General features: G+C 44.0%; 2 protein-coding genes across 2 annotated transcripts in view; both read right to left on the bottom strand.

Annotated features, from left to right (window-relative positions):
- Window positions 1-21,570, bottom strand: part of LOC310995915 (uncharacterized protein) — a 55,607-nt gene extending 34,037 nt beyond the window's left edge. Inside the window, exons 1-3 of the mRNA XM_083985126.1 lie at window positions 21,505-21,570; window positions 15,715-15,852; window positions 14,606-14,719 (exon numbers count right to left, since the gene is read on the bottom strand). Of these exons, the coding sequence (XP_083841252.1) occupies window positions 14,606-14,719; window positions 15,715-15,803 (203 nt within the window). The 5' untranslated portion in view covers window positions 15,804-15,852; window positions 21,505-21,570. The remainder of the gene's footprint in view (window positions 1-14,605; window positions 14,720-15,714; window positions 15,853-21,504) is intronic.
- LOC310995922 (NLR family CARD domain-containing protein 3-like) lies at window positions 4,459-15,499 on the bottom strand. The gene is made up of 8 exons (XM_083985134.1): window positions 15,471-15,499; window positions 14,342-14,420; window positions 13,953-14,181; window positions 11,999-13,802; window positions 11,711-11,884; window positions 11,446-11,619; window positions 5,463-5,509; window positions 4,459-5,310 (listed from the first exon to the last, which is right to left on the bottom strand). The coding sequence occupies exons 2-8, from the start codon at window positions 14,342-14,344 to the stop codon at window positions 4,733-4,735; spliced, it is 3,009 nt and encodes a 1,002-aa protein (XP_083841260.1). The 5' UTR covers window positions 14,345-14,420; window positions 15,471-15,499; the 3' UTR covers window positions 4,459-4,732.
- Window positions 21,571-21,773: the final 203 nt, after the last annotated feature.

Here is a 21,773-nt window from a genome sequence, read left to right as displayed (position 1 = left end):
TATAGTTTTTTCTATAATTATACATAACTACGGAAGCCGAGAACGGCCAGGTCCGTATACATTTTTTTTATTACCGTTTTCTCGTGATAACGACTTATTATTTCGTTATCTCGAGATAACAAAGTCCGTTTTCTCGTGATAACGAATTAATTTATTTCGTTATCTCGAGATAACAAAGACCGTTTTCTCGTGATAACGAAATAATCATAGAATGTGTCGTTGACATGGCAACAGGAGGCTACTGTTCAGCTCGAGCATGGGGCAGTTAACTTCAGTCCAGAGCGATAGATATAACATCTATCTATCGCTTTGCTTCACTCACTGGTGTGATTATTGTCCACACCAGCTGTCAACAGTAACTTACCAGTAAGTTACACTTAACGTTAAGTTAGTTTGAATAACGTCACTGTGCTGGGTTTATTTAAGGGGCTACCGGCCGGTGGTCCCATCTATCCTGTTTCAGCTAAGCTAACGTTAGCTACTGTCTGCTGCTGTCAGAAATCACAACCTTATCTCGAACCATCAGACACCTGTTGCCTGCGACCACTGACAAGTAGGCTAATGTTAATTTGGCAAGACAGCAGTGTTCATGAGCTTTATCTGAGCAGCAACTAGCTAACATTACCTTAGCCGAAGCTGCCATAACGTAGTCAACTCTCATGTGTTTATGCTAACCTGTAGCCCCTTAAATAAACCCAGCTCAGTAAACAAACTAATGTTAAGTGTAACTTACCGGTACTTCATTGTTGACAGCTCCTCAGAGCAGACTAACGTTAGTGGCAGCTCTTGAAGGCTGAAATCAGGATGATGTGATCACATTAATCAGCTCACTGATTTGAGTTCTACACATGGTTCTGGGCAATTATCCCACGAAAAACATCTCTTCTGTTACGTTAGATCTGTAGATGTGTGTTTCCAACAGACTCGCTTTAGTAGCCTCCTGCTACGAACATACAGCGGCTAACCAGCTGCTACTTCCCCGTAAGCAGAAGCGATTGCACCGGGGAAACATGTTGCTAGGCAACCATGTCAACAACACATTCTATGATTATTTCGTTATCACGAGAAAACGGTCTTTGTTATCTCGAGATAACGAAATAAATTAATTCGTTATCACGAGAAAACGGACTTTGTTATCTCGAGATAACGAAATAATAAGTCGTTATCACGAGAAAACGATAATAAAAAAAATATTATGGACGTGGCCGTTCTCGGCTTCCGTACATAACAGTACATATTTTTGTTATATATTTCATACATAGTGAAATCTTTATATTTTTATTCCTTCCTTCTTTACTTGTCCTGTATCTCTATGCTACTGTTGCAACACGTGGGATCAATAAAAAGTCTCATGTCTTTTATCTGTAGCCTGCTGCAGTCAGACGAGGCAAATAAGAACATGGTCTTCAACATGAGTTCATGTTTGTTTTATATCTTATTGTGTCAGATTTAAACCATACAACCATGTAGTGTAGTCCAACAGGAATGTGCACGGCCAATCAAATCCCAGACAATCCATGAACAGTCGTCGGTCAATGGTCGTCGCTAATAAACGAAAATCAAGTCCAGAGTCAGTTTCCAAGAGAAAGCAGTTAGCACTGCGCTATGCTGACCTGACGCGTCTAGGAGTGGTTGACAGCGCTCTTTAAAAAAAAACACTTTTAATGATAAAGTCACGTCAAACCAGCCATTCCCATTAGAGCCAAATGCCTGACACACGATTCCGCGACTATCTACTGGCACTGACGCACCTGTCTTAATATGGAACTAAACATGAGAGAGAAGGTGCACTTGTGTAGAAAGTGTATGGCTTGTGAAGACGTACAGCGCGATGAGAGAGAGAGAAAAGAAGGATCGTACAGTAGGCTATACAGCACGCATTGCACACCAGCTGATCCGCCGGTCCTGAGTGAAATATGCAAGTTAGTCAGATAATCAGGGCCGTTGAAGTGGGCCCCTGACTTTTCCACTTTTTTTCTTAGACTACAGTATGTATTATCATTTTTTATTTAGCCTACTTTGTTTTGATGCTAATGCAGAATTACTATGAGTATTAGTCAGGGTCTTATGCAGAATAATTCAGTCATACAAAGATTAGCCCTAGAATTTATTTATTTATGTAAATGTAAATGTACTTTATTTATACTGCCCTTTACAACAATCCTTTCGGTGTACCAAAGTGCTTTACATAGTGTAATAATAAAAAGAAAGAAGCAGAAATAAAAACAATTTAAAAACAATAAAAACAGTGAAAGCAATAAAATACGGCAAAGTCAAATAAGTTAAAATAAAATAAAATAAGATAAAAGTGCCATCGTGCTACTGGGTATTAAAAGCCATCCTAAATAAATAGTTTTTAGTCTGGATTTAAAAAGGCCCGGGTCAGAGATGAGACGCATCTAGGTGGGGAGCTTGTTCCAGAGCCTGGGAGCAGCAACAGAAAATGCTCGGTCACCCCAGTGTTTATAGTATTTTGATCTGGGCACTTCCAGTACAAGTTGATTAGCTGACCTCAAAGCTCTACCAGGATCTCGGATGGTTAAAAGCTCGGATAAATACAATGGGTCAATTCTAAAAAGGACAGGAAGCCAGTGAAGGGAGTTAAGAACAGGGGTAATGTGCACACGTCTGTGAGTGTTGGTTAAAACGACGGGCCGCGGCATCTAACCGTGAACTAATTAAAGCATGGATGGCTTTCTCGAGGTCGTGGCGGCTTAAAAACATTTTAACTTTAGCTAAAAGACACAGCTAGTCCTGACAACATTGCTGATTTGTTTGTCGAACTTGAGATGACTGTCAAAAGTCACACCCAGATTTCTGACAGTTGAACTGAGCTTTGGAGACAGGGTGCCAAAGTCAGCTGACACAGTATCTCCAAACACAATACATTCAGTTTTTTCATCATTTAAGTTAAGAAAATTTTGAGCCAACCACTGCTTAATATCAGCAATACAGTCAAATAAAGAACATTGTGCACTGTTACTGTTTGGCTTCACTGGCAGATAGATTTGCAGGTCGTCTGCATAACAGTGAAAGGAAAGGTTGTGCCTGGCTATAATTGACCCCAGTGGTAACATGTACAAAGAAAAAAGGATAGGGCCAAGAATAGATCCTTGTGCACACTCCACAAGAGAGAGGAGCACTGGAAGAGGACAGGTCGCCAACCATAACAGAGAAAGTTCTACTGGACAAGTAAGATGTAAACCACTTCAACGCGATGCCGTGGATGCCAACGTAATTTTTTAGACGTGACAGGAGGACTGCATGGTCCACCGTGTCAAAGGCTGCTGTGAGATCAAGCAGCACTAAGACAACGGGGCACTTGGCATCCACAGACAGAGCAATATCGTTGTGCACCTTTAACAGTGCAGACTCAGTACTGTGGCGAGACCTAAACCCAGATTGGAACTTCTCGAGTACAGAGTTGTCATCCAAAAAGGACTGTAATTGTATAAAAACAGCTTTTTCTAAAACCTTAGAAAGAAAGGGCAGATTGGAGACAGGTCTAAAATTTGATAACACAGAGGGGTCAAGATTAGGCTTTTTAAGAAGGGGCCTGACCACAGCATGTTTAAAGGCATCTGGGACAGTTTCTAATCTAAGGCAGGAGTTAATAAAAACCAGGAGACTAGGCCCCACAGTATTAAAAACCATTTTCAGCACTTTGGCAGGGACAGTATCTAATGGGCAATTTGTAGATTTCATGGATTTCACTATGTCACCAAGAGAAAAAAGGGAAACCAACTCAAACTGTTCAAACACAGCAGAATGAGCTGGGGCAACGAGCAGATCATTGTTAGTATTCATAGTGACACTCTTACTGATATATTTTCTGACAGAATCCACTTTGTCAACAAAATGATGAAGAAAATTCTCAAAGAGTTAGCAGTCCCCGCCCTCGTCCCTACGTCACCACATTCACGCGCATCCCTTGGCTGCACACACAGAGAGGACCTCCCCTTTATGTGCACATGACTATAGAGGGGCAGGGGCTCAACATCAGAAAAGGGCAGTATGTACAATTTTTTTCAGGCCTTAATATGAAAATAAATAAGTTAAATTAAATTACAGTTATACTATTTAGTCAATAGAGAAAGCCTGCACGCCTTCAGGACTGCAGTCAACACGCTGGGCCAATTTCCTGACTTCCTGAAACAGAGTCATGACTTCTGAACTGGTAGGCTGAGGCTAATATGGTATTAGGTGCACATTAACATGGCTTGCAGAAAAAAAAATCATGTGAGTGCTACACATCTATATGTGACAAAACCAAGACATTTAGACTACTGTGACTGACTGCTACTGTGCATGTTTCAGAACAGCAGCAATATTTACAACAGCAAAGTCACAATTAGCCTACCGGTAACTCAATAGGGTTCTTAACAAGCAGTTAGCTAAACAAACACAAATGGGCGCATTTCTGTAATATGATCGTTTTTAAGCTTGTTAAATAAGTGGAAGGCGACTTGTCAGAACCGACAAGGAAGTGATGTTCGTGGGTTTATAACTCACAAAGGTTTAAGTCGCTCCACTGTCACGTTTCTCTCATCTATGTGCGGCACACACAGAGTTATTGATGAGGCAGCAGCTTGTACCTCTCTGTCAGTCTCTCTCCGTGACGTTGTTTACATCCCCATGCAACAGGAATGTATTTATTTATTGAAAAAAAAAAAAAACACATAAAAAGGGCACTTTTTTATACGAGGCAAAAAGGGCAGGGGCTCTGATTCACTCAACACAGACTCACTGAGGAACCAGACTTGGACCAGAATCTAAACCCAAGATACAGAGGTTGAGTGAAGGTGGTGTTGTAGGTGTAGAGGTGGATCAGTGAGTCAGAGGAGACTCTGTAGAAGGACAGAGAGCCAGCAGGACAGTCCACATACACTGCTACTCTGTCAGAGACAGGGGAGGAGGAGGAGGAGGTGGAAGAGGAGGAGGAGGAGGAGGTGGAAGAGGAGGAGGAGGTGATGTCTGTCGCTCTGTTATTGTGCCTGACTCCATAACCACCATCATAGCTGAACAGACTCCAGGACTGATCGTTCCCTCCAAACCTACTGTCATCACTGTTTCCTTTCCTGCTGATTCCTCTGTAACTCAGTGATATATAAACGCTTCCTCTCTTCTCAATCTCCCAGTAGCAGCGACCAGTCAGACCAGTTGAACACAGCAGCTGATGTTGAAGGTCAAATCTGTCTGGATGATCAGGATATGACTGATCCTCCTCCACATGTGTCGCCTTCCTGTTGTTGTCAGACAGTTTGATCTTTGTGTTCACTGTGTTTGTGTCGATTGTGAGTGGACAGGAATCTGATGGAGAGAACAAGACACAGCTGCAGTTATTGATCATGTGATCAGTTATTGACAGTTTGATGAAGACTCATGAGGTCAGTGATGTGACAGTGTGAAGATGGTTGAATGTGCTGCTTTGTTTCCATGAATCAAAGTAAAAACAGACTTACACTTCCTCAGACCTGGTGTCAACCATGGGACTCCAGCAGGCTCCACCCTGAAAGGAGGAGGGGGGTCAGAGCAGCACCTTCTCTGTCAGCATGCACACATGGACATTACATGGCTCTCTCACACACACTGTTTTATCACTGTGTTCACATGGAGGCTTGTATGTATGGATGAACATTGAGCACAGAGAAGAAGGAGCTGGATTAGGGATACACATTTTGAAATTATTTTCTGACCGATAACCGACGCTCGTTAACCGATTATGAACCGTTAACGATAAGATTAAAAAGCTCACGGGAGCGATCACTCTTTTTTGCTGTTCAACACACACGTGCACTGCAACAGATGATCAGCGCCACATCCACTGTGCTCTGTCTCAGCTGATTGCTGAAGACAGAGGAACAGCAGAGCACCCACCCCATGTGTTGAGGCGGGAGCGTACCTATGTTCCCCGATCAGGGAATATAGGACCCTCTTTTGTTCCCCTTTTTTCAAAAAAGGGGTCCTATGTTCCCGCTGTAGCTGGTCGATGGACTCTCTTTACTTACCTGGACTCTCTCTCTCTCTATCTGGCCTGTCTAGCCTCTACCTAAGAATAGAATAGAAACTTTATTGTCATTGTATAAATACAACGAGACTGGAGATGCTACTCCCAATGGTGCTTAGACATAAAATAATACAATAGAATTCATAAAACAGCATTCATCCCATCTACACATCACACATACAGTATTAATAAAAAACAATCCATAGTTTATGGTGCAGCTGCTATGGTGCAGCAGCTAGCTGTGATACTGAAAGTGCATGACAGCTATAAAGTGCAAGTGCCTCAAAAGTGCCCACTCTGTGGCTGATCTGTGAGTTGTTAGTAGTGCAAATGTACAGAGATTATTGAGAGTTTAATGCCATGATGGCCTGGGGGAAGAAACTGTTTCTGAATCTGGATGTGTGTGTCCTGACGGCAGCAGTTGAAACAGGTAATGACCAGGGTGGGTGGATTCTATTGAGATGTTGGAGGCTCTTTTGAGGTAGCGAGTGGTGGCTATGTCATTGAGGGAGGGTAGCAGGCCGGTGATTTTTTCAGCTGTGTGGATGATCTGCTGTAGGGTCTTTCTCTCAGCAGCTGTGCTGCCTGCATACCACACTCTGATGTTGTATGTTATGATGCTCTCAATCGCTGAACGGTAAAAGGCCACAAGCAGCTTCTCACTCAGGTTGTTTTTCCTCAGCGGCCTAAGCAAGTGGAGATGCTGCTGTGCCCTTTTGGTGATTTCAGTGGTGTTGATGGCCCAGGATATGTGAAGCCCGAGGTACTTGAATGAGTGGACCTGCTCTACACATGCTCCATTGATCCACAGCGGAGTTGGCTCCTCCCTGTGCTTCCTTCTGAAATCCATGATGAATTCTTTTGTTTTGGATGTATTTAATTTCAGGTTGTTTGTGCAGCACCACCTCAACAAGCTCTGGATCTCATCTCTGTAGCTGGTCTAATCTCCCCCTGATATGAGTCTAATCATGACCGTGTCATCCGCCAACTTGATAATGGTGTTGGTTGGGTGGGCTGGAGTGCAGTCGTGGGTGTACAGTGAGTAGAGCAAAGGACTTAGCACGCAACCCTGTGGTGCACCAGCGCTGATCGTGATGGAAGAGGAGAGGTATGCCCTAAGACTGTGACCGGTTGGTGAGGAAGTCTGTAATCCACATGCAGATGGAAGAGGGGAGGCCTAGGTGGAGCAGTTTGTTGACCAAGATGTCTGGGAGGATGGTGTTGAAGGCGGAGCTATAATCGATGAACAGCACATAGGTGTCCCGTTGCTCTAACTGGTTCAGCGCTGTGTGTGTTACCATGGAAACTGCATCCTCATAGACCTTTTTGCTCGATACGCATACTGGTTGAGATCAAGGGAGGGTGGTAGGCAAGACTTGATGTAGTGGTAGACCAACCTCTCAAAGCACTTCATGATGACTGGCGTTGCCACTGGTCTGTAGTTATTCAAGTCGTCTGCAGGGGCTATCTCTTTTGGCACAGGAACAATGGTGGCAGTTTTGAGGCAGGGGGGTATGATCTGTGACAGAGATGTGTTAAAAATCACAGTGAAAACCCCAGCAAGCTGACTGGTACAGGCTTGAAGTACCTTGCTTGGTAGCCCATTCGGGGCAGCAGTGGTTCAGGTGGTAGAGCTCTGTCCCGGTTGCTGCCATAGTGTCCTTGGGCAAGACACCTTACCCACCTTGCTCCTGATGGGTCGTGGTTCGCGCCTTGCATGGCAGCTTCCGCCATCAGTGTGTGAATGTGTGAATTCACATTTACCGGCCGGCAGCTTTCCTCGGGTTGACTGATCTCAATACCCGCCTCACTTCCTGCCTCACTTCCAGCATCCTGGGTGCATCCTGGATGCAGGAAGATGGAGGTGGCAGATCTGGTTCAACCTCAAACCGTGCAAAGAAGTTGTTCAGCTTCTCTGCTAATGAGGTGTCCATATTGTTGTTGGAGCTGCCTTTGTATTTGGTGATGTGCTTTATCCCCTGCCACATCCTGCGTGAGTTGTTATATGTGAGATGTCCCTCCACCTTCCTTTTGCTGGCCTCTTTGATGCCCCTCTTTAATTCTGCTCTTTCCATGCTGTACTGTTCTTTGTCTCCTGACCGGAATGCAGAGTCACGCCCGGGCTTGGGGAGTAACGGACTACATGTAACGGCGTTACATAATCAGGATACAAAAAAAGGGTAACTGTAGTCCGTTGCAAGTACAGAAAAAAACCCGTAATCAGATTACCGGTACATTTGATAAAAACGGAGATTACTTGGCTGATTACTTCACATTTTTAAAATCAGTTTAGCGAAACTCATGACAGCTCATGACCAGGAAGTTTTTATCATAACTCGGCTTTTGCAAACCGAGTTCTGCATGTGGATGCAGCGCAGCTGCTCCGCTGTCACTGGCGAGGCTCCAGCAGCTCGGAGCCGAAACAGGAAGCTCTCAGCCGACAGTCCCGTCCGGTCTTCATCTCGAGCAACACCATGTCCTCCCACGGTAAAATGTGATGGTCTCTGGGTCAAAGCATACCGGCACCACCGACCCGTACCACAGAAGGACCGCGACCACCGGCGGGACCGGTGTTCCCGACCTGCTGTGGCCGAGAGACCATCACAATCCGCGGCGAGAGGCTGTGACAGGGCACGGTGCGTCTGTGATATTGTTGTTTAGTGCCCCCCCCCCCCCCCCCCCCCCCCCCCGATGGTGGTTTTGTGAATAGAACAACAATTGTTGTATATATTTATCTTACACGAGCCCTTTGATCCAGGAATGCAAGTGTCAGAAGAGCACAACAGAGCACCTTTCATAAAAGACGCTGTATCTCCTTTTCTAGAAAAAAAGCAGGGATTTTGGTGAAACCCAGCCATGTTTAGCTTGACTTTTCTCAGGAACGGAGAAAGAGACTGCACCGCTTCATTGGGGATGAGCGGGTGTAGCCAGGTTTCGGAGATGATCATTACGCTGCTGTTCTGGACGTAGCTGTTAGTAGCGATGGTCAGCTCCAGCTCGTCCATTTTATGCGTTATTGATCTGGCATTGGTGAGGAAGATGCTCGGTAGTGAAGTCCGATGTGGTAGCTTCCTTAACCTGGCTAGCATGCCTGACCAGCAGCCTCTCCTTCCGCCGTCTCCTCCGCCTGCTGGTGCAGGAAGAGCCCGGTGGTCTTGCGACATCCTCCGGAATATTGTGAGCGGACTGGAATTCTGCCGAGACAGTCGAGCAGTGCTGTAATCCAATGTCGATGAGTTCATAGACTAGGTTTGTGAGACTCAAACAGGTCGTAACACAAAACATAGCACCAAAACGGAGAGCATACAGCCGCAGCACCAGCGCGTGCTGCCATCTTGCTTGTTACCTGGTCTTTTTTTACAAAAATTAACCAACTCCTTTCTTCATTGCCTAAACCCAACCAATGGGACAATTACACTTCTCACTCAAAGACACAACTCAACTTCTCACTCAAAAATAGGCAAAAATATGTCAAGTCACTCACAACTCCACTTCCAGGTGTGGGTACAAAAATTGCATGTTCCCTGGGTCCTTTTGGGGAAAAGCGGGGAACAAAGGACCCTTTTTTAGAAAAGGGTTCGATGTTCCCCAGTCCCATACAAAGTGGGGAACATAGGACCTAGGGACGATCTGATTATGTTGCAGCAGGTCTGGCAATCGCGGCAGGTGTGTCATGCCCCTTACCGGCACCTGTAGTGCAGCTGCGTCATTGGCTGCTAATGTGGACCTTTTCATATAGCCCCCACTGTTGTTCAGTTGCTCTCTCTCCTCTGCCTCAATATAAACACAGTTGAAGCTAGGTAGCTGAGCTATGTGGCTGACAACAGCGAACGCTCATATCAAAACACATCGCCATCAGGTCCGGGTTTTAATTTTCAGGTCTGTTAATAACTGTAGTAGGCAGCAGAGAGATTGGCAGCTTCTTTATGGGGAGTGTGGCTCTGACTTAGCTCCCCATACAGGAGCTTCCCCATCTCTCTGCTGCTACTACAGATAGATAGATAGATAGATAGATAGATAGATAGATAGATAGATAGATAGATAGATAGATAGATAGATAGATAGATAGATAGATAGATAGATATGTATAATTGTGCCCTCCCATGCATTCCATATGCCCCCCTTAAGACTTAGTTCTGGCGATGGGTCTGCTCTGAAATAAAGTCTGATCCAAACATCTGGAGAGACTTGGAGCACAGCTGCCAACAGCTGCTCACTGACATCTCTTCTCCTGAATCCACTACAGAGCTGAGGTCCAGCACCTGATACAGTGGTGTTCAAATAACAACCTTATTTTGAACACCGCAAAGACCAAAGAGGTCATAGTTGATTTTAGGAGGTCCAGGAAGACTCAACATGCCCCGATCTGTATACAGGGGGAGGCGGTGGAGCGTGTTGACACCATCAAGTTCCTGGGCATCCACATTTCCTCTGACCTCTCCTGGTCATTGAACATCTCACTCCTGGTAAAGAAGGCCCAACAACGGCTCTTCTTCCTCAGGAGGCTGAAGCGAGCTGGTCTCTCCTCCAAACTGCTCGCAGACTTTTACAGAGCAACAATTGAGAGCATCCTGTGCCTCAGTATGACGGTGTGGTACGGCAGCTGTACGGCAGGGGACAAGAAGGACCTGGCCCGGGTGGTGAGAACTGCACAGGGGATCGTGGGCTGCCGTCTGCCTGATCTGGACTCTGTTTACACCTCTCGAGTCCAGAGGAGGGCTAGATGCATCACCTTAGACCCCACCCACCCAGGCTACGAACTGTTTGTACCGCTGCCGTCTGGCAAGCGGTACAGGTACATCAAGGCAACCACTACAAGGCTTCAGAATAGCTTTTTTCCTAGAGCGGTGAAGGCTATCGCCCCCTTGTAGTGGCATGCACGCACGCACACACACACACACACACACACACACACACACTCACACGTACTTTCCCTCCCAGATACACTCAGACTGGCACTTATGCACTTTATTTCCCTGTCCCCAGCTACCCCCACATACTTGTGCAAATTGTATTCTTTATTTTTATTTTTCTATTCTATTTATTACTGTATTGTATGCTGTGTTTTTAAGCCGTGGGTCCGAAGACAATTTCATTATCTTGAATAATGACAATAAAGATACTCTGACTCTGACTCTGAATATGACACAGTGAGTCATGATGAGACACTGAAGTCATCATGAGGAGAAACTCCTGATCTCAGTAGTTCATCACTGTGACTGATGAAAGCTGCACAGCTCATGTTTGAAACACTCTGAGATTTTGGCTTCAGTATAAACTGTGTTGGGACGAGTCAGACTGAGACAGAGGACGTCAGTGGAGTGGGCGGAGCTTCACTGTGGCCTACACCACCTCAGGTGTGAACGGGGCCATAGAAAATGTTCCAGCTCCTCCTCCTCTATCAGACAGTGTGTGTGGCTGCAGCAGCCTCTCCATACCTGAGAGACTCCAGTCTCCAGTCTGGATCCTCCAGTCCAACAGACAGCAGCTTCACTCCTGAGGCTCCTGGATGGTTGTAGCTCAGGTCCAGCTCTCTCAGATGGGAGGGGTTGGAGCTCAGAGCTGAGGCCAGAGAAGCACAGCCTTCCTCTGTGACCAGACATCCTGACAGACTGAACACACACAACAACACACAGGAACCCTCTGTCAACACCTGCTGCTGTGTTCAAGTGGCATCAGATAAACAGCTGGATGGATGCTCACCTGAGAGTCTCCAGTCTACAGTGTGGACTCTCCAGTCCACCAGACAGCAGCTTCACCCCTGAGTCCTGCAGGTTGTTGTTACTCAGGTCAAGGTGTCTCAGACTAGAGGACTGGGAGCTGAGGACTGAGGACAGAGCTTTACAGCTTCTCTCTGAGAGGTTACAGCTGCTCAGTCTGAAGAGATGATCATGAGGAATTAAAGAAGAAAGTAGTTTATTATCTGTCCTGTTGAAAAGACAGAAGTGTTATTATATAATGATGAATAAATCCAACTATCTCTACACTTACAGAGCTTTGTTGGAGGCTTTGACCACTGGCAGCAGCCTCAGAAGAGCCTCCTCTGAAGCAGAGTATTTCTTCAGGTCAAACTCGTCCAGATCTTCTCCTGATGACAGTAAGATGAAGACCAGAGCCGACCATTGAGCAGGAGACAGTTTGTCTGTGGAGAGACATCCTGATCTCAGGGACTGTTGGATCTCCTCCACTAGAGAACGATCATTCAGTTCATTCAGACAGTGGAACAGGTTGATGCTTTTCTCTGCAGAGGGAGTCTCTTCAATCTTCTTCTTGATGTACTGGACTGTTTCCTGATTGGACCGTGAGTCACTTCCTGTCTGTGTCATCAGACCTTGTAGGAGATTCTGATTGGTCTCCAGTGAAAGACCCAGGAGGAAGCGGAGGAACAAGTCCAGGTGTCCATTTGGACTCTGTAAGGCCTTGTCCACAGCGCTCTGGTAGAAGTTTGTCTCTGCAGATTTGACTCCTGTTGTTTCAGCCTTCTTGGAAGTTGTTTGTTGTTGTGACATCAGGTTGAGTCCAGAATTGATGAAGGTCAGATGGACATGAAGAGCAGCCAGAAACTCCTGAACACTCAGATGGACGAAGCAGAACACCTGGTCCTGGTACAGGCCTCTCTCCTCTTTAAAGATCTGTGTGAACACTCCTGAGTACACTGAGGCTGCTGTGATATTGATGCCACACTCTGTCAGGTCTGATTCATAGAAGATCAGGTTTCCTTTCTGCAGCTGCTCAAAAGCCAGTTTTCCCAGAGTCTCAATCATCTTCCTGTTATCTGGACTCCAGTGTGGATCTGTCTCAGCTCCTCCATCATACTTGACCTTCTTCAGTTTTAGATGAACCACCAGGAAGTGGATGTACATCTCAGTCAGGGTCTTGGGAAGCTCTCCTCCCTCTCTGGTCTTCAACAGCTCCTCCAGAACTGTAGAAGTGATCCAGCAGAAGACTGGGATGTGGCACATGATGTGGAGGCTTCGTGATCTCTTGATGTGGGAGATGATCTCTCTGGCCTGCTGCTCATCTCTGAACTTCTTCCTGAAGTACTCCTCCTTCTGTGGGTCAGTGAACCCTCTGATCTCTGTCACCATGTCAACACACTGAGGAGGGATCTGATTGGCTGCTGCAGGTCGTGTGGTTATCCAGAGGCGAGCAGAGGGAAGCAGGTTCCCCTTGATGAGGTTGGTCAGCAGCATGTTAACTGAGGTGGACTCTGTCACATCAGTCAGGATCTCAGTGTTGTGGAAGTCCAGAGGAAGTCGACACTCGTCCAGACCGTCAAAGATAAAGACGACCTGGAACTGATCAAACCTGCAGATTCCTGCTGCTTTGGTTTCAGAGAAGAAGTGATGAACAAGTTCCACCAAGCTGAACTTTGTCTCTGTCAGCACATTCAGCTCTCTGAAGGTGAAGGGAAATGTGAAGTGTATGTCCTGATTGGTTTTGTCTTCAGCCCAGTCCAGAGTGAACTTCTGTGTTAAGACTGTTTTCCCAATGCCAGCCACTCCCTTTGTCATCACTGTTCTGATTGGTCGGTCTCTTCCAGGTGGGGCTTTAAAGATGTCTTCTTGTCTGATGGTTGTTTCTGGTCTGTCTGGTTTCCTTGAAGCGGTTTCAATCTGTCTGACCTCATGTTCCTCATTGACCCCTCCAGCCCCTCCCTCTGTGATGTAGAGCTCTGTGTAGATCTGGTTCAGAAGGGTTGGGTTTCCTGCTTTAGAGATCCCCTCAAACACACACTGGAACTTCTCCTTCAGGGCAGATTTGAGTTTACGTCCACAATCTGGACCAGGAGTTCCTGAATAAACAAAAACACAGTAAAAATCATAAAGAAAATATAACACTTCAATTCCTCTAAACAACGACTATATGAACATGTTTCCCTCCATGTGTTGATGTCAGTGAAAGTCTCATTTGTCCTGTTGAATCTTTAGAGAAATCCTCTTACTGCTCTGCAGACGCTCAGCCAGCTCCTCCTGCTTCATCCTCCTCAGGAAGTTCACTGTGATCTTCACTAATGCCTCTCTGCTGCTCCTCCTCTGCTCTTCATCCTCACCGTCCAACACCTCCTCATCCTCCCTCTGACTCCCTGAGCATTCTGGGTAATCTGGACTCAGAGCCTTGTGGATCTTCTTCAGCTCGTTCTTGACAAAAGTGACCATGTTCTCCTCCAGCAGCTGGAACAGAAACTCTATGAGTGACGGCATCAAACTAAAACCATGGAGCCAAACATCAGATCCATGTTGGACAGACTGACAATCCACTGGTGTCAAAGTGCAGCATGGATATGATGGTGAACACAACAGATGTAACAGCAGCTGTTGGACATGTCCTCACCATAAATATGGAGTCCAGGTGTGTTTGATGCTGCTGGGCAGACTGACCACTGGGAACCTCTGAGCTCTCCTGGTCCACTCTGTGGAGGAATCAGTGTCAAGTCAACATCAGGACAGAGAGATAATACAAGATGGACTTTATATGTCCCCTGAGGACGTTCACAACAGACAGAGACACTTTGGTTTCAGACCTGGTCCAACAACACGTCGTACAAACTGGTTCTTTTCTACAATAACCTGAGTCTGACTGTCAGTTACAGCTTACATCTGATCAGCTGATCCACATCCTCCTTTAAAGAAAATGAGAACGTCCTTTGAGTCGTTGCTCTTTAAAGACAGACAGCTGGGTTCAGGAGAGTCTGGTCTCTGCTGCTGGATCCTGAAACAACAACACAACTCATGTTTAACAGTTTTAGGTTTTCAAAAGAATTCTCTGCAAAGTTATTTTAAGGGTTACAAATGTGAATGAGTTCCTTTTCCTACATTTTGTAACAATGGGCCTCATTCACCAATATCTCTTTAAGTTCATTCATCTTCTATACAGCTCATCCTCACTAGGGTGGAGGGTGAGCTGGAGCCTTTCTCAGCTGACTTTGGGCAGGAGGCGGGGTTCACCCTGGACAAGTCACCAGTCTATCACAGGGCCAACATATACAGACACACATTCACACCTATGGGTTGTTTAGACTCACCAGTTAACCTGCATGTCTTTGGTCTGTGGGAGGAAGCTGGAGAGAACCCACACATGCACGGGGAGAACATGCAAACTCTACGTCAGATTCATGAACGTGTTGTTGAATCAAGAATGCCAGAGAAGGTGAGTTGAGAAAGAAAGTTAAAATGCCCAAACAAAAATCTAAAGGGAGCATCGGACTCCAAACATAAAAAGAACTTTAGTGCTGAAGTGGAGCGACTGCTGCAGGAAGTGAACAAAAAGCAGCTGTTATATTTCGTAGCGTCAGCAGTGGATGCAATAACAGAAAAAAAGATGCATGGGATGCTGTCAGTCATCCACTGAACGTGTGTCTGAGTTATAACTCAGTTTTTAATGAGAATCATTGAAATGTGACTCCACAGGAAGAACGTTCAACAGAAACTCAAAAGCTTTGAAATTTAATTTTGTCTCTTACATCTGATCAGCTGATCCACATCCTCCTTTAAAGTCAGCGCCTAAGCCCTTTGACATGTTGCTCTTTAAAGACAGACAGTTGGGTTCAGGAGAGTCTGGTCTCTGCTGCTGGATCCTGAAACAACAACACAACTGATAAATGTGCATGTTGGAGAAAAACTGATGAAAAATATCTTCAACCTTTTAATAAACACAACAACTGACTTTTAGAGAGAAAAGTCTTTCTGACGGTTTTAAACTCTGACCTTTGACTTGTGGTCTGGCTCTGACGTCCCCCACACAGAGTGGTTTTAGAGAAAGGGGCTCCCTCCTCTCTGTCCTCACACTGATCCATGCTGCTGAGCTCACATCCACATCAGCTCACACACACTTTGTAGCTTCACCTGCAGAGGAAACACACATCATTCATCTGCACAGCAGCTCACATGTCCATCATGTCTCCAGCTGCTCCTCCACTGATTGGCTCTTCTCCTCTGCTTCATATCAGTGTCAGTTGAATGCAGTCACACAGCAGTGAGGAAGAGGAAGCTGCCATCAGCTGCTGTACTTCTACTATCAGTCCACTAGATGGCGTCATGAAGCTGCAGCCCAGCAACATGATCCATGGACCACTGTTTCCATCCACTGACACACACAAGGACTGAGATCCACTGAGTTGATGTGACACAGTCTCTGTGTGGACAGCGTCCCTGTAGAAAACCACTGGATCCAACAAGCTACACAGTAAATTTGCCAGTGTCAAATATGCAGTGTCAAAGTATTTTAATTCTTTCAGAGTTATTCCAACAATGGACAGAGTAAAATTGAACAAGAAAACCTCCAGTGTTGGTGAAAATAACTGGAGTACACAAAGCGTTTACACTGTCAGTGTCACATATTGAGTGAGAGTTAATTTTACACCTATGAGAGTAAAATAACCTTCCAGTGTAAAAAAAAAATTGACTCTGAAAAGCCCCGCGCACCAACCTCCCCGGTCAAACCGAGAACGTTGACTCTGGCACCGCCATCTTCCTCGCATCGCAAGACTGTGGTAAGTTTTTACAAATAACGTTAAACTATTAGTTGTTGTTTTTTTATTCAAGCAGATGCTGTGTGTAAGAATAAATGTACGTCGCTGTTTACCGTATCTGTCCGTATGTGTCTTCAAATATCGCATTTCAAATGGCTAACGTGATATCGGGTCGACAGCTAGCTTAAATGTAGCAGCCACATTGACCACGTAACTTAACGCCAAACTGAAAATGAACGGGACGAGGTGACGTTAATGTCAGCGAGGACGGGCTGTTTTGTTTGGTTATGCGTCATGCTTGGACATTTATTCCAGTAAGACAGCCGACACTGCAGTGCCTTGAGTCGGACTCGGTGTCTGTGTGGTTACCGTGGCAACGCTGCGGGGTGGGTGGGTGGGTGGGTAATTAGTGGTAATTAATGTACCGTGGTCCTCTGGTAAGTAATAACTTGATATTTGAATTGTGTATGTGATTTTTAAGCTGAAATAGGCCATTTCAGTTTGCCTATTTACCTATTGTGCCAGCAGGGTCTTTTACTGCTGTGTTGTGGATCATAATGTTGATTTCAGTTTGCTGTCTTTGCAGGTGCCATCATGCTGATCAAAACCATAATCTACAGTACACAGAAATATGTCAAGATAAATGAGCCAAGCTTTGAGGAATTCTTAAATTCTGGTAAGCCACAGTCAGTATGACACTGTCAGTTACACACCATTTGTTAAAATTATAGAAAGTGAGAGTGCTGGGGCTCTTTTAAATTGAAAATAAATGTTCTGTCTATTTTTCTGAAAGCTTCCCTGTGGGCATGTTTAGGGGTTAGCAATTAGGGTCTGAAGTTTGTGGTTGCTTTAGTTGAGTTGTATAGTTGACCATTGATTCAATGCCAGCATCAGTGCATTAATAGCATGTTCGCACCTCAGACCATGCTACTAATGCACTGATTCTTTATTTTGGAGAATGGCCTTGGTTAATAATTTTTATTAATAATTTTGTGTGGATTGAAATATTGTTGTTTTTTGTTGTTTTTTTGGTTATAGCTTTCTTGAAGTTCTCAGTTCCATCAGTCAGTGAAGGTGTGAAGGTTTTTGATGAAACAGGAACTGAAGTGGATGCAGAAGTCTTCTCCTTCATAGTGCAGCAGCCCAACACCGGCATACTTACCATCAAATTGACGGTAAATAATTGCTCTTTATTGATTCTATTTATTTCACCATAGTCCATGGAATGTAGTGATAAATTGCACTTTTTTATTGGTAATAAAACAAATTGGTAATATTTTCTGCTCTCTCTCTCTCTCTCTCTCTACACTTAGGTTTCAAGGAAACTTCAACCAGCAGTTCCCACAAAACAACTTCCAGTGCATTGTCTGCTGGTAGGAGGGATGACACAGTCATCCTTGACTTCGTATCCTGCAACTCAGATGACGCAATCATACTGGAGAGTGACAGCCCATCCAGAAAGCGACAGAGGGCAGATGAAGAGGCCGAACATCTTGTGTTCAAGGTTTGTGTTATTGCTTATGAAAGTGCTGTGTGCAAAACTGTTATACTGCAAACATTTTTTTTGATTATTACATAGATTATTTCTTATAAACAAAAGCCGCTACCTTTGCGATTAACAATAAGAGACTGTTTTTAATCTGTGATTTTCAACTTTTAACTTTGACCTATTCTTTATCCTAAGGGTGGACAAGGACATGCTGATGCCACCAAATGCACCACTCCATTCAACGCATCTTCTTGCTGTTGGGATGAAGAGGAGCACCATCCATGAGTTCTTCATTATTCTGGATAAACAGGTCGTACTGTGCAAGTTGAACATTTGACGAACTCTTTAAGACACACTTTGTATTTGGTACCATGTACAACCAGATGCTCCAGGCTGCTGCACTAGTTTATTTGTCACTTTCCTCTCAAAGTTCTTGCATCTGTGTGATTTTCCCATGTCAGTCATGGGCCTGATTTGTTTGCCACTATCATTTTTTGAGAACCAACTAACTTGTGAGGCGTATACGGTTGATTCATGGTTTATATGCAGATATTAATCACTTTGCCTAAAATGTGCTCAGGCAGGATATTGTCCTGTTCTCAGGTACTGGTTCGTTGTTTCCTGATGATGGCAAAGTTTGTTCTAGGTTGAAAGTTGCTGAAATTAATCTGTGTAGCTTTTTAAATGCACTTTAAACACATTTTCATGAGAAATGTCAAGATTATGCAATTTAACATGTACCAAGAGATTTTCTTGATCATTCAAACTGAAAATATAATTTTATAACAGAGACTTTGATAAGACATGAGAATTTACATGCTGTTTTATGTTTACATTTAATGCTGATATTTTAATTTGAATAAATATTGGTATTGAGGTATGGATATAATTGTGTTCTCGTTTTTCCCCCTGCAAACATTTTAAGTTTTGTGTAACACTGGTAGGAGTTAGTTAAAAATCAACACTCTTTGGAGTTTATGTAGTGTTAAGTAGGTTTAACACTGGAAAATTATTATTAACACTTAACTCTTCAGTGTTGAATGTGAATAACACTATTCGTGTTACTTCTTACATAGTGTAAAACTTGATTAACACTTCTCAGTGTAGTGTAGTGTAAAATATTAACTCTTACCAGAGTAAAATTAACTCTGGAAATTTAACTCTAGGTTCAGTGTACATTTAACACTCTGTAGATAGGGACCATATGTTCACTGAGGTAGTGTTAAAATTAACTCTTTAAGTGTTATATTGGCACTGGTGATTTAACAAGCTACAGCTGATTATTACACACACAACAACTGGGCCAAGACTTATTTCACCTCACAGCTCCACTATCACAACATTCAGTCATTTCACTCACACTGGAAATTCAAAGAGAGAAAAACACTCTCCAGCTGCCACTGACACTTATTTTCATCTATTTTTTTTAGTATTTAATTGTAGGGGAGACTAGGGATGGTTGTAACATTTTTGTCATTTCTGCCTGAATCTTGGAGCTCTTTTAAACCAGTGCATTCAAAATGTGAGACTGAGTAGTTATATGTGTCTGATATTAAATGGCTGTTAACTGTTAACTCTACAACACAAACAGAAAAGGCATGGTTGAGTCTCAAACACAAGGAGTGAGATGTGTGTCCGTGTCCTATGATTGTGCTTATGCTTATGCTTGTGCTTGTGGATCACAGTATACTGCTGGACAGGTTGGAAACCTGGGCAGGACTCAGCGGGACAGTCCTAAAATGGTTCAGGTCCTACTTAGAGGAACGGAGTTATTTTGTGACCATTGGTAGTTATCAATCCGATCGAGTGGCTATGACATGTGGAGTTCCTCAGGGGTCAGTCCTTGGACCCCTTCTGTTTAACCTGTATATGCTGCCTTTGGGTCAAATTCTACAGAACTCTAATGTCAACTATCATAGTTATGCAGATGACACACAGATATATCTTGCACTGTCTCCAGATGACTGCAGTCCAATAGAGTCATGTTGTCATATGTCACTGTTTAGAGCAAGTCAAAAATTGGATGAGCCAAAATTTCCTTCAGTTAAATCAAGAAAAAACTGAGGTCATTGTTTTTGGAGATAAAGAGAAGAGGGTTGCTGTCAGTAAACACCTTGAGTCACTGTCTTTAGAAACTAAAGACCAAGTCCGAAACCTTGGCGTGCTGATAGACTCAGATCTGACCTTCAACAGCCATATCAAATCAGTCACCAAATCAGCCTTTTATCAACTTAAGAACATATCCAGAATTAAGGGTTTTATGTCCCAAACTGATCAGGAGAAGCTGATTCATGCTTTTATCTCCAGTAGACTTGACTGCTGTAATGGTCTTCTGACTGGTCTCCCCCAAAAAAGTATCAAACAGCTGCAGCTCATTCAGAACGCTGCAGCTCGAGTTTTAACCAGAACAAAGAGATCAGATCACATCACCCCGGTTCTTAATACCTTACATTGGCTCCCAGTCAGCTACAGAATAGATTTTAAAGTTCTGCTACTGGTCTACAAATCACTAACTGGTTTAGGTCCAGAATATATGAATGACATGTTAGTAGAGTATAAACCCAGTAGAGCTCTGAGATCTACTGACTCAGGTCAGATAGTGGAGCTCAGAGTTCAGACCAGACATGGTGAAGCAGCATTTAGCTGTTACAATGCTCACAACTGGAACAAACTACCAGCAGAACTGAAATCAGCCCCAACTGTCAGCACTTTTAAATCCAGGTTAAAAACATTTCTCTTTTCACGTGCTTATAGCTGAGAACTTAAAACTTTATCTATTTTCGTTTATTTTACTTTTATTTGCTCTTGCTTTTAACTCTGTTTTTAGTGTTTGTTTTTATTCTGTCTTCTTTTTTAATGTTTCTTTTATTTTACTTTTATTTGCTCTTGCTTTTAACTCTGTTTTTAGTGTTTTGCTTGTTTTTATTCTGTCTTATGCTTCTTCTTTTTTTTAATGTTTTGTCTTTATGTAAAGCACATTGAGTTGCCTTGGTATGAAATGCGCTATATAAATAAAGATGCCTTGCCTTGCCTTGCCTTGTTACTGTCAGCCATAGTCTGATCCTAACTTAAACCTTATAACCCCATCTTTGTCATTGTCTATCGAGACCTAGGCTACTGAAATTCAAAGAATCATAAATACAATTCAAGTTTGTGTCGCAGTTGGTTGTAACATTCTTGATTGTTGTTGAGAGTGTTGTTACAACTAACCCCAGACTGTAAGTGTTTACCCATGTAACATCCATCCCCGGTCTCCCCTACTCAGTCACTTTGAAGAATCTGAGGCTGAACACGGTTCCAACACTGTCAGTCACCAATAAAGCCTCAGGACAACCCCGATAGCAACATGAGCTGATCAGTGTTGAACAGCCTCACAAACATGGAGGACACGGTTCTGTCGGTTCAGACTTGACAGTTACAGCTCTGACTCAGCTACAGTAACATTATAATAACACAACAACAACACAACAACAAGTTGAACTCTGGTAATGACAGACATTGACAAGGAAAACATTAAAAAACTGTTCCTTACTATACCTTCACACGAGGAAATAAACTGCGACACAACCGCTGGGTCAAAGTTAAATTTAACTTCAAGTGGTGGCGGGGGGGGGGGGGGGGTGGGGTGGGGTGGGGGTTGTTATTCCTGTAACATGAGCCCAGATTGGTATTATTCCTGCAGACGGATTCTGGATACAGTGTTCCCCCTCTGACTCCCAGTGGCAACAAACTATCCCCTGTGGCCCATGAAGCATTTATTCTATAGATGCAGCCTTAAAAGAAAAAAGCGGCTCTTGTTAACAAAA

This window comes from Trachurus trachurus, assembly GCF_905171665.1.
Source record: "Trachurus trachurus genome assembly, chromosome: 13".
Classification (NCBI taxonomy): domain Eukaryota; kingdom Metazoa; phylum Chordata; class Actinopteri; order Carangiformes; family Carangidae; genus Trachurus; species Trachurus trachurus.
This window is presented reverse-complemented; position numbering and strand designations above follow the sequence as displayed.

Excerpts from the sequence above, each read along its gene's own strand:
- LOC310995922 (XM_083985134.1), bottom strand. Across the intron at positions 5,510-11,445 it reads TGGAGACTGGAGTCTCTCAG|GGTGGAGCCTGCTGGAGTCC; the intron begins GTATGGAGAGGC and ends TCCTCCTTTCAG. Across the intron at positions 5,311-5,462 it reads GACACCAGGTCTGAGGAAGT|ATTCCTGTCCACTCACAATC; the intron begins GTAAGTCTGTTT and ends TCTCTCCATCAG.